Source organism: Propithecus coquereli, unplaced genomic scaffold (genome assembly GCF_000956105.1).
Source record: "Propithecus coquereli isolate 6110/MARCELLA unplaced genomic scaffold, Pcoq_1.0 Scaffold154, whole genome shotgun sequence".
Classification (NCBI taxonomy): domain Eukaryota; kingdom Metazoa; phylum Chordata; class Mammalia; order Primates; family Indriidae; genus Propithecus; species Propithecus coquereli.
The window spans coordinates 2482418-2494886 of record NW_012139858.1 but is presented as its reverse complement, the minus strand read 5'-3'; the positions used below and the strand labels follow the sequence as shown (position 1 = coordinate 2494886).

At 33.0% G+C, this 12469-nt stretch overlaps 1 protein-coding gene across 1 annotated transcript in view; it reads right to left on the bottom strand.

The window, feature by feature from the left end:
• Nucleotides 1–12469, bottom strand: part of ZFR (zinc finger RNA binding protein) — a 76240-nt gene that overhangs the window by 15723 nt on the left and 48048 nt on the right. Inside the window, exons 15-17 of the mRNA XM_012640506.1 lie at nucleotides 11143–11284; nucleotides 6420–6517; nucleotides 5467–5562 (exon numbers count right to left, since the gene is read on the bottom strand). Coding sequence (XP_012495960.1) covers nucleotides 5467–5562; nucleotides 6420–6517; nucleotides 11143–11284 — 336 coding nt within the window. The remainder of the gene's footprint in view (nucleotides 1–5466; nucleotides 5563–6419; nucleotides 6518–11142; nucleotides 11285–12469) is intronic.

Below are 12469 nucleotides of genomic sequence, written 5' to 3'. Positions count from 1 at the left end.
GTTAGAACTGTAAGTACTAATTTTTTCACCTTTTTTGATGAGAAATTGACACTATCTAAAACAGATGAATGAGAGTACTATGTAAAATTATAAGTGCAACCTCTGACCATCTAAATCATCAGAAGGAAAACATATTAAAGAAAAGAATAAGGAAAAGATAAAAATTATGGCAAAGGAAATACGAACAGAATCGTATCAGAGAAATGTTAACGAAAAGAAAGCCAAGGTCTCAGTATTAACAAATGGACAAGCTTATTAACTCATGGCCTAAAACGTTAAATGAAGGGCCCCTTATAATGTCAAAAGGTTCAAATTGACAATGCTGACACAACTGTCATTAGTGTTTATATCCAAAATATCACTGCAACAAAATACATAAAGCATAAACTGTAGGAAATAGAAACACAAAAGAAGTACACTTTAATTCACTCCTGTCAGTCCAAGGATAATGCAGACAAAAAACACGTAAGGAAAGGATACAGAAGATAGGCAAAAAATGACTGATGAAGTTCAACAGACTAAGAAGTATATATCTTGTTGAAAGCACATCTTCTTTTAAATAACCATAGTTTATAAAAATTGAACATATATTAGGCCACAAAGAAAAACTGCAAATAGTAGATTATATTTCTTGGATCACAATACTATAAAAACTCAAAATTAATTTCAAAAACAAAAGCAACCCCCCTTTAACCATACAGAATATTAAAATTCCATCAAAACTATTCTTGGCTTGAACATAATATCAAAGTAAATTTTAGATTAGATAGAAAATAAAGAGAAAACATTATATATGCAGCCAAAAATCTGTGTTCAGCCTTAAATCGCTTTAAAACCGCCACTACATAACTAGAGTAAATGAACAAATCAAGTGTTAAACTCGAGAAATTTGTAAAATAATAAACCCAAGGAAAATAGAAAATATAGAGGAAATCAAAAGTTAGTAATTTATTAATGAGGAATACAGAACTGATTCTCTGAGAAGACAGAAAAAACCTTAAATAGATAAACCACTGCATAAAGAATACTAGGAGTGATTTTTAAATGTGAAGGTACTGACATTTTGGCATGTTTTTAAAGTACCAAAATACTGGTGTACTTATTGTTATATATACATGATTTCAAAGATCAGCCAGCAGCTTTGTTCACTCTTCTTGACACTCTCTCCCATCATTTCCCCTTCATGGCCAATGCTCTCTCAATTCCTTTTTCCTGTGTATTCTCTTTTCCACTCAGTTCTTATGGCTCTCCATTCTCAAAGGAGAGAATACCATCTGAAATGCATGAATGACTCTCTCAAAGATGACCCTGGGCAGGGATGGACCAATCTGCAGTGCTGAAACTCCAGACTGCAACAGTGGCCCAGAAGGAATGGTCTTGAGAGTCCATTCATGCAAGTATTGAAACCTGGACTTACTAGAACAGAGAATGCTCTAAGGGCACGCTGGGTAGAGGAGACCAAAGTTGAAGGATGCAGGAGGTAGAACGATGACGTACAATGCTTGTATTTTATACTTTTTAAAACTCTGAAGTGACAATGCTTACAAATAATTACAAATATTTAAAATCTATTAGGAATTTAATGAATTCTGAACACTTAAATACTGAAACATCCATGTTGTTATTGTGCTCCCATATGGCAAATGCTTTACTGGCTAATCAGTGAAACAAGAATTAAAGCAAAATATGGTATAATAAAGATAGACAGACATTAAAAAACAAAACAAAAAACCCAAGAGATCAAAGCTCTATTGAATGATTTTGTTTTTTTTTTGGAGACAGAGTCTCACTCAGACGCCCTGGGTAGAGTGCAGTGGTGTCACTGTAGCTGACTGCAACCTCAAACTCCTGGGCTCAGGCGATCCTCTTGCCTCAGCCTCCTGAGTAGTTGGGACTACAGGTGTGCACTAGCACGCCCAGCCTAATTTTTTCTATTTTTGGTAGAGACGGGGTCTTGCTCTTGTTCAAGCTGATCTCGAACTCCTAATCTCAAGTAATCCTCCCACCTTGGCGTTTCAGAGTGCTAGGATTTATAGGCATGAGCCATTACACCCAGACTGAATTGGTTGATTTTAAAGGAAAATACAAATTGCCAAAATTAACCCCAGGAGAGAGACTAATCAACAATAGAAGTAGTAGAGAAAATACTACTCCCTTAAAAGGCACTGAAAACTGATGATGTCACATAAACTTTTATAAATTGTCAAAGAACAGAAAGTTTGTGGGTTTTTTTAATTTTTAAAAATTTTTTTGTAGAGATAGTGTCTCTTTATGCTGCCCAGGCTGGTCTTGAACTCCTGGCCTCAAGCAATCCTCCCACCTCAACCTCTCAAAGTGCTGGGATTACAGGCATGAGCCACCACGACCAGCCAAGAATAGAAAGTTCTGATGCTGCTAAAACTACTTCAGAGTTTAAAGAAAGAACAAAAGCTTCCAAATTATTTTGACAGTTAGTGATCACTGCTTCTAAATCTGACAAAAAGCACAGAAACAAAATTACAAAAATTTATTTTGTATGACTGCAAAATTCCTAAACTATCAGCAAGTAGAACTTAACAGTTCATTAAAAGACTATTCTCCTACATATATGAATCATCCCTGGAATGCAATATGAAAAAAATCTATATGTATTAATACAGATTAAAGGTGGTAATAGGTTGAAGGAGAAAAACTATACATTCACGTCAATAAATCTTGAAAAATTTTCTGATAAAGTTCAACTTCCACTACTGATTCAAAAATTACTTACTAAACCAGGAAAAGATTGATACTTCAACATAAGTAAATATGTCAAATAAAAGGCTTTACCATTATGCTTAATACACTTTACACACCAGAAGCATTTTTAATAGAATCAGGAACATGCATTTCAAGTAGTATTTCTTTAAATTCTGTATTTATTCTAGCATTATCAATTAATTAAAATAGAAAAGTAAAAATATTGGAAAGAAGTCAAAATATCATTTGTAGATATGAGTCTAAGACTAGAAAACCCAAGAGACTCATGTGAAAAAATTACAAGTGAGAGAAGGTAGTATGGAGTAGGTTACCAAAATTAACAGCTTTTTTCTATACATAAACAATAACCAGAAAACAGAAAGTGAGGGGGAAAAAAATCTCTACAAGATAAAATACTTAGGTACAAACACCCTACAACAACAAAAGTTAACATGCATAGAAACTATTCACATCTAAACAAGTACAGAAAATCAATTTCATTAATAAGTAGGACATCTCATACTTGCCTAAGAGTCAATACTATAAAAGTGATAATATTCTCCAAATTAATTTCTTAATTTGATGCAATACTAGTTAAAACACATCAAGAGGACTTCTGAGAAAACTGAACAAAATGGTAGTCAAGTTCAATTAGAAAAATAAACGTATAAGAAAAACAAAATCTGTAGAAGCTATATATAATGAGGGGAGAGAATGGGGAGGAGGGAATGTGATGGAAAGGAAAATTCGAATGTTAAAATACATCATGAAACTTCAATAATTAAGAGTTTACTTAGTACTGGAGAAGAAAACAGATTGAGCGATGAAAGATGACTCCAGAAATAGGCCCACAAAAAAGAAACTTTTGTTTGTAACAGTTTCTAAACCTCATTGCTACTGACAATTTAGGGACCATAATCCTTTGTTGTATGTGCACAGGGATGGGGTAGGGGTTTCCTGTGCACTGCAGAATGTTCAGCAGCACCCATGGGCTCTATCCACTAGACGCCCAGTTTTGATAACCCAAAATGTCTCCTACAGGACAAAATTACCCTGGCTGAGAACAATTGGCTTATGATAATAGTGACATTTCAAACTGAGGGCTAGGGAAAGAGATAACACTAAATAAATTATTAAATGGTATTAGAATAATCGGAATGAACCAATCTTTGATATATTTAAAATTTTAAAAATAATTTTTAATTATACAATATACACATATAATTTATCCCAGAAAAATTAAACACAGATCTCCACACTAACCAGAAATAATCACTATTTTAAGTTAGAATATATCCTTCCAGGAATATTTGCTATATATTTGAATATACACATATATATACCTGTAGAAAATAACTTTCTGGTCAACAATTAGCACATGTTCTTTACCTTGGAATTTCAGCCCTAGCAATTTATTCTACCCTCAAAAGCTTGACAGCAATACATATAATGTGGTGTGAGAATAGCAAAAGACTCTAAACAACTCAAATGTCCATCAAATGTAGATCAGCTAAATAAAATATGGCATATCCATACAAAGGGAATACTATATAGTCAATACAGAGAATGCTGTAGATCTGCCTTTTCAAAGAGTACCAAGATGCATCTTGTTAAGAAAGATGCAAATAATGTAAATAGCACAGTCACTCTTGTGTTTAAAAAACAAAAATAAAAAAAGAAGGTAACCTTGGCTATTCAACTCTCACTAATCCAACTCTATAGTCAATAGGTTAAGTTTTGTTTTGATTGATTGATTGATTTTCTTTCTTTTTTTTTGAGACAAGGTCTTAATACGTTATCCAGGCCAAGAGTGCAGTGGTGTCATCGTAACTCACTACAACTGCAAACTCCTGGGCTCAAGCGATCCTCCTGCCTCAACCTCCCAAGCAGCTAGGACTACAGGTGCATGCCTTTATGACTGGCTATTTTTTTTTTTTTTAATATTCTGTAGAGACGGGGTCTTGTTATGTTGCTCAGGCTAGTCTCGACCTCCTGGCCTCAAGTGATTCTCCTGCCTTGGTCTCCAGAAGTGCTAGGATTACAGGCCTGAGCCAATGAGTCTGGCCTTCAGTTTTATTTTTGAATGAATCCCTCTCTATCAGAATTCTTGCTATTTAGGAACCAATAAGTTTGAAACAGCAAAGGATATTAAAATAGAAACATATTATGCATACGCACACATTTTTTTTCCCCTGGAAGAAATCACAGCAGACCACTAAGATAATCTGCCTTTGAATGAGAAGGCCTTGACGTCTTATTTTGTACCTTTCTGCTTTATTCAATTTCCTGACTTTATGTATTATTTTTGAATAATGTACATACCTCACTTTTTAAAATTCCTAATCCTATAACATTATTTTTTAAAAAGTCAATAGAACCCTGCATAGGAGATTAACAGTTCATTTTCAGTCTTCTTTATACATCTGCGTATCTAAGTCAATAAATGCTGTAATATTTTCAAAAAATTAATAACACTGTAAGAGAAAAAATGGAAAGAAAAATACAAAAAGAAACATCAATTCCTTTTTTTTTTCAGCCAGTGAAATTTAGCAGTGAGGAATTATAATTCTTTATTTAGTAAATTCTGAGAAAATTAAATTCTAAGATCCTCATGATTTCTCATTAGAAGAGGAAAAACCTAATTTACTAAATAAAAAAAAAGCTGATAATTAAATATAAATTTAGAGGATAAAACCCACAGAAATATCTCCTACATGTTTTCACACCACACAGTTACATACTACTTACCCAGCTTGGAAAATCAGACCAAGTTGGAACTCGCTGACAGAGATCACGAAGAATACGTATGATAATCACACAGGACTGCAGACCATTAGCTCTAGCCTTGAGAGCAACACAAAAACCAATTGAATTAATCTTAGAAATACTGAAAATATCCCTTGATGAAAAAAAGTTAAAATACCACTGTGCAATGGAAGCTCAGATAAAAATAAAAATAACCACACTTAAAATTGGATTCAATGAGCTGCCATTTACAGCAATATTTTATGCCAGGGTTAGTATTTAAAAGCTGGTATTTAGGTCAAAGTAAACAGATTATACAAGAATAATATTTCTTGATCCCCTGTGAACCTTGACCTGTGTTCATTTAAAACAGTAAACTTAAAAAAAAAAATCTGCCTACATTAGAAATAAAAGAAAAAGTAAAGAGCTAAAAAGTTTGTCTAGGGACTGAAAGGTTAAGGAAATCTGTTTGGTTTCCCTTCTGTGCCTTTGCATGACTGCAAAGTCACTAAACCAAACAGCTGCTTCCTCACCTTTCACTCCCTACACTTATTAACTTAGAGAAAGAGGGGAAAAACATCTTAAAACTATACACAAAGCTTTAAACACATATTCCATTATTTAAAGCAAAGTTAATCTGCAGCCTTATGGAATATAATATATATACACAAACATGTGATGTTCCTAAACAAGTCAGCTTTAAATATAGTCACTAAAAATAAAAAATAAAAAAACCCAAACTACAAAACACCCCCAAACCTAAGTTTATTGTCAAATTAATAGTAACTGCAATATGCAGATCTTCACACCCAACTTTCTATGTTAACATATTTTCTGAGATTTAATTTAAAATAGTATTGCTTGGGCAATGTTTTGAAATGTTTAAGCACAGTTAAACATGTACTCAACTACTCTCTCATAAGGCTACAAGAAAAAAGTAAAATGATGTTCCGAACCTGGAACCACTTAGCGTGGCGTAGAGCAGCCAGAGCGTCAAGGCATTTTTGCCTGTCCAAGACGTCCGGTGGGTCTTTCACCATACCCGAGGTTACATCTAAAATGGATTGAATTGGCAAAATGCAGTGAGGAATGGGTGTTTGACCAGGTGAGCAAGACACTTCCTTAAAGTAGCACCAGTGTCACATGAGCCATTTGAGAGTTTGTCAGCACTTTAATGTACCCAAGGAGTTACTTTCAATGAATTTACTTAATTCAATATGAAGAACAAAAGAAGAATTAAGTTTAACTCTTAATTTAGTAATATAATTAATAATTTCTCAAAAATATAAACCCTACCCACACCAAAATGAAATCTAAAGGAAAGATTACTGGACACAGCGCGCTAGCACAAAGAAGACGAGACAAGAGGGAACACAAAAATCCACCTTAATAAATGAGAATGTACAATGAACTACTGAGTTTGTTCAGTATTCTAAATGGTCATAGGTTATTCTGGGCTAATATAACAAAGAACTGATGATAGATATGGAATGATCAATACAGTAATAACCATAGGAAAAAAATGAAGAACCAAAAACAGGCATTTCTAAGAGTTCAATGCTTTCTCTTCCACAAGAGAATTTTAGCTGTGAATATGAAATTCCATTTAAAATTCAAAGTTCTCATGAAGTATTCCAAAAATTAATTGAAGAAAAACAATAGGTAAAGCGGAAAAGGGCAATAAAAACTAGCATGGTTAAGTAGAATTAAGAATAGAAAAGATGCAACAAGCAGAATGCTGTGATGATATATATGTAAAATCTTTAAGTTGATTAAAACATTAAAACATAAGTGAGCTACACAAAACTTGAGAATATGAAACTAAACCTGGACAGGAAGTTAATTTTACATTAATAGGAGTCATTCATAAAAGTCAGTCAAAGGCCTAGCTTTATATCCACATAAAGATATCTGTAAAATGTGTATAATAACAGCAAATTTGCTAAGCAAACTGGTAACAAACAGCAATTCAACCTAATTCACAGCTCTCAGTGCTTTTAATAGTATAAATATTTTCTAACTACAGAAAAATTATGTAATCTATTGAATATAATAATCCTTTGGCTAAAGAGCACCGAAATCATTGGCGTTTAGGATATAATTTAATAGTTCACTGAGTACATCAAATGTATATGAGGGACAAAGAAGAAATACATGGTAAAATTAAGAAAAAGTTAAAGATTATTTTAAAAGTACTATTATAGCTGCAACTCTGGGCACTTGATTATATATCTCATTATGAGCATTCAGAAATCTTAAAAGATAACTTGTGCTTGAGTAGATAACATATAAAAACTGAGAATTTCATTCCCTGTCTGAACTTTCTGGTGTCAGTTCTTACTTCTCAAGTAATTAGATGGATACAGATTTTTCAGAAGACATACTAGAAGCAAGACACAGATAATCAAGGAAAATTATGTGGCATTTTGAGAATAAACACTAAAAGAGGTATTTGATGCTAAAAAGAAATTATCAAGATAAAAATATTAGTAATAATCTCAAAACCTGTAAGACTATTGAACCTAGAAATAACCTGAACATAAGAAATAAACTGTTCTGAGATAAGGAAAAGGAACCCAGAAAAGCACAGCTAACTAAGAAGTTTAAAAAAAAAATGAAGAAAAAAAAAAAGAAAGAAAAAAGAAATACCAAAAAAACAAAAAAAACCCCAAAACACTCCCCAAAGCAGGGTTACAGAACATGCTAAAGGACCGCTTTCCATGTCCCTTATTTATTAACACTTACATTATTTGCTAATGCTAGAATGCAAATAGGTGACAATGTGCAATCTCTTTCTAAATTTCTAATGTTAATTCACAATTTTATAATTTCCCTCTATATGTAAGAAAATTTTTCTTTTTGCACACAAGCATTCGTAACGTTGAAAATTTTAATCAATGGTGCAAATTCAAAGATGCCAAGACACCTATTGCAATTTAAAAACAAATTAGAGCTGTAAGCAGGACATTTTTGTTAAATTTAGAGTGTGGATTTTTGCACCCATTTTCTGTTTCAAGTAGATTAACCCCTTAGATATATTCTGCTAAAATCATACTTGTCGCCTAACACCCAGTTAACAAAACAAAGCAAAAATCAGTTAATTTATAAAAACAAAATGCAAATTCTTATCCTACATGAATGTATTTCATAAATTTTAAGGGGTTAATCACCAATTAGAAGACATGCTGTGTCCACACTATTTTATGATTAAAAGTTAATGGGAATATATTAATTTAAATTAACATGGTCATATAAAATATATAATCCACTCAACCATTTAAAAACTAGTGTGAACACTGCTCAATTCTAGAAGAGACAAAGACAAAACAAACAAAACAGCCACACAAAGAACAATAAATGCCAGGCTCTGCATCCAAAATCTCTCCTAAATCAAATGGCAGATGTGACACTAAGCTTTTGAAAACCCTGGTCAAAAATCCTTCCGATGTCTTGGCAGCAACCCCTGACAGGAATCAATCCCCTCTGCTAGAAGGCTTTGGACCGGGCCTGATAAGCTACAGGTGGAAAAAAACACATTATGATACTTGACTTGCTGCAGAAAACTCTGTAGCAAGGGTTAGAACATTTTGAACATTTCGAGCTTAAAGTCAATTAAACGTTTACTTAATGTTTAACTGTCAAACACAGTACCATAAAATAGATCTGTCACGTGTTTAACAGTTATTTGGACAATTTAATCATTTCCTTTAAAAAATAATTTTTGGTTATTTAACAGGATCATTATGCATTAAAGAGGCTACCGAACAACGCACAAGTAGAAAGTCTTATGACTTACAATTGTTTTTCCGGCAAAGCCTTCCTTAACCCCTGTACTAACTCCCCAAAGCAAGCTATAGGCTTTAAATGATTTTAAGACACAGAGCATTGGGAGCTGCAGTGAGAGAGAATACATACCGTTATTCTGCAGCAAGAAAGAAGCAATCTTCATAATGCAGCTAAAGACATGGTTTACTGCAGTTATCTGCAGCAAGGAACACTCACTCTATCAATGTTTCTATACTTTTGCACATCCAACTTTTTCAGCTCAGTGTCTTGAAGCAAAATCTTTCAATTTTGGACTGACCATTTCCCTCGCCATAATATTTATGAAATTCAGAATGATAATTCTAACTCAAGTCTGGGTCAGACAAAAATATAATTTTGTTTCCTTTAGAAGGGACAGGTTACCAAAGAATTTATTGCAAATACGATACTATTAACTTTAGACTTTTGCAACATGATAAAATTGCTTGATACCACACAAATTAAGCCTAAATATAACTGAACATGTATTCTGCAATAGAGTTAAATGGTTAAATGACTATAATTTCACACTAAGTGTAGCAATATTTATTTATAATATATATTAGAAGATTTTTTTCAAATCCTGAGTCATATGCTGTACATGACCTGACCAGACTGACTCAGGAACTTTCTCCAGCAACACCCATGGCCAGACCTTGAGTGGAAACTCATGTTCACATAAAAACCTTTTACATAAAACTCATTTATTTTTAAGATGCAAAGCTTAAGATATAGCATATGAATCCTAATATGGTGTATGTACAAAGTATGCAAAATTAGACTTATCTCCCAATGACATTTTTTGTAAAATGTTCTTTTCCTGGGTTGTGAAAAGCCCAGTGCCTTAAAAAAAATTGCTTTGCTGTAAGAAAACAAATTTAAAGAGACAGTAATTGAGAGCCTATGGATGCTATTTTATACAAATGAATTTTAATATTCAATATATAGTACTCTCTCCTCTTCAGCCTGTATCTCAAAGAAATACTAATGTACCCTATAACTCCATACTCAACACATGAAGATGTTTAAAAACAACATGAAAGGAAACAAAGCAAATTTTATCTGACCCATAAAACAACAAAACCAACATACTGCAGACACTGATCATGCTTTTTGGCTTAAAAGCTTTTGATGCTTTGAAAATGTTACAGAACAGTCCCTAAAGCAACATTGCTGGCACCAGCAAAATTTCATATTCTACAACTATATTACGTTTAAAAACCCTGAATTGTACTGTAACTCGTTAGCTACATCTACACTATTTTTCAATATCTCTAGTATAAGGGTCAAATGCCCAAATCTGCGTGCATTAGAATGCTCTGCATTTATGAAAGCGCATCAAATCAAAGAGCAACCTCAGAGAACTAGAAATATTTACCTCAGGATGAGCCAATCCATGATTACACATATAAAAATGCCTCTTAAAAACATAGATGTTATGACTATTTAGCCAATTTTTTTTCGTTAAACACTCTTGTCTTTTTTGTAAGACAAGGCAAGAGCAAGCTTCTTAATAGAAGTTAAAGTTGTGGCCCCTAATTACTAGCAACATTTTAAATTTTTTTCATGCATCAACTATGTCAGTAAAAATAATTTTGAAGTATTTTTTTCCAGAAATCTGAGGTTAGCAAGAAAAAAAAAAAAATCAAGAAAATCAATTATACTACAAGTGTTTTATATAAAAATCCATCACTAAAAAGAGCATTTACTTTGTGGGAAATGATCTTAAGCAAAACTGGTTGCTAAATAAGTCAAATCTCTCAAATTCACATGTAATGCCAGCATGTTGCCTTCTAGGGCGTAATGCCATCTTAAAGAGTAGGTAAATGAAAAAAATAGTTAATAGAAAAGTAGAATGTTTAATGGCTTTCCAACCTCCTTCCCTCATGTTCTCTTCTCGAATAATTGGAGACGTCAGGGTAATAGTGACTTGCATTTTGGGTTCCACACACGAATTCAAAATTATTGCCGCTTCAGATACGGCACATTTTATGTCATACTTCTCAGGGCTTATAACCTGTGTAATGAAGATTATAAGAAATTAATTGGATCTGTTGCATTAACAGACAAAAGCAGTTTCATTATGGCTCTTTCTTAGATGATGAATTTCTGGATAAAAGAAACAGTGCCATATTTATCACATTTGCAGAACATGAATGAAACTAAAATTGACACCTAAACCTAATTCAATTTAACCTTCCCATTGTATATTCTCGGTGAAATTGACAGATCTACGTTTCATCAGGGAGCAGAAACTCCCAGTCAATATCCAGAAAAACCAGGATTCACTGCAATTTTGTAGACATGTAGTAAGTCCCCATTTATATAAACAAAGACACTACAGAATTTACATGGAGTGTTCATAGTGTAGTACCTAGGTTCAAATCCTAGCTCTACTACTTTACTAGTGAGATGAAGATGGGCAAATTATCTGACTACACTGCAACTGCTTCTGTAAAACACAGACAATAATTGTATCTAATTTACAGGGTCACTGGGGGATTAAATGAATCAACTATATAAAGCACTTAATACAGTATTATGTGAATGTTAACTATGAATTAATTTTATTTCACTTGCTTATCAATTTATACAAGTGGATTTGGAAAGAGTATTCTGCTTTTAGCTTAACTGGTTAATTGTTAATTATTTAGTTAGGATCTATTTCCTGCTTTGTAGTTTTACTAAGCACCACAATTAGAATCAAGATGTTTCTTCCAAATTCCACAATTCTTCCAAGGTTCCCAAACCTTTTCTTTTCCCCCTTCATTGCCCTAGCAGCCTTAGTAGAGGGGTCAGAAACAGACACACAATGCCAATTCTGCTGGCTCCTAATAATTAAAAAGACTCACCCACAATAAGAAACTTCATGTCTGGAATAACGGTAATAGAAAATAAACAACAGTAAGTGCCAGAGTTGTCAGAGATTAAATTAAATAGTGTGCTTCACTGTCCCTTTTCTTATCAGTTGTTCTCTTGTGGTCAGGTACCATTCTGCCTCACTACTGTAGAATATACATTACCAATGAAATCTCAAGCCTTGAGAATTTAGAATGCTGAATTAAACTGCAAGGTTTTGAAATAAGCTTTATACCTTAAATCAGTCAAGGAATCACTACTTTAAATCTCATTTTGACAAGCTAACATGTAAAATTTTCTAAAATTCAAGATCAAAAAAAAAAAAAAGTTTATTTTTAATAGG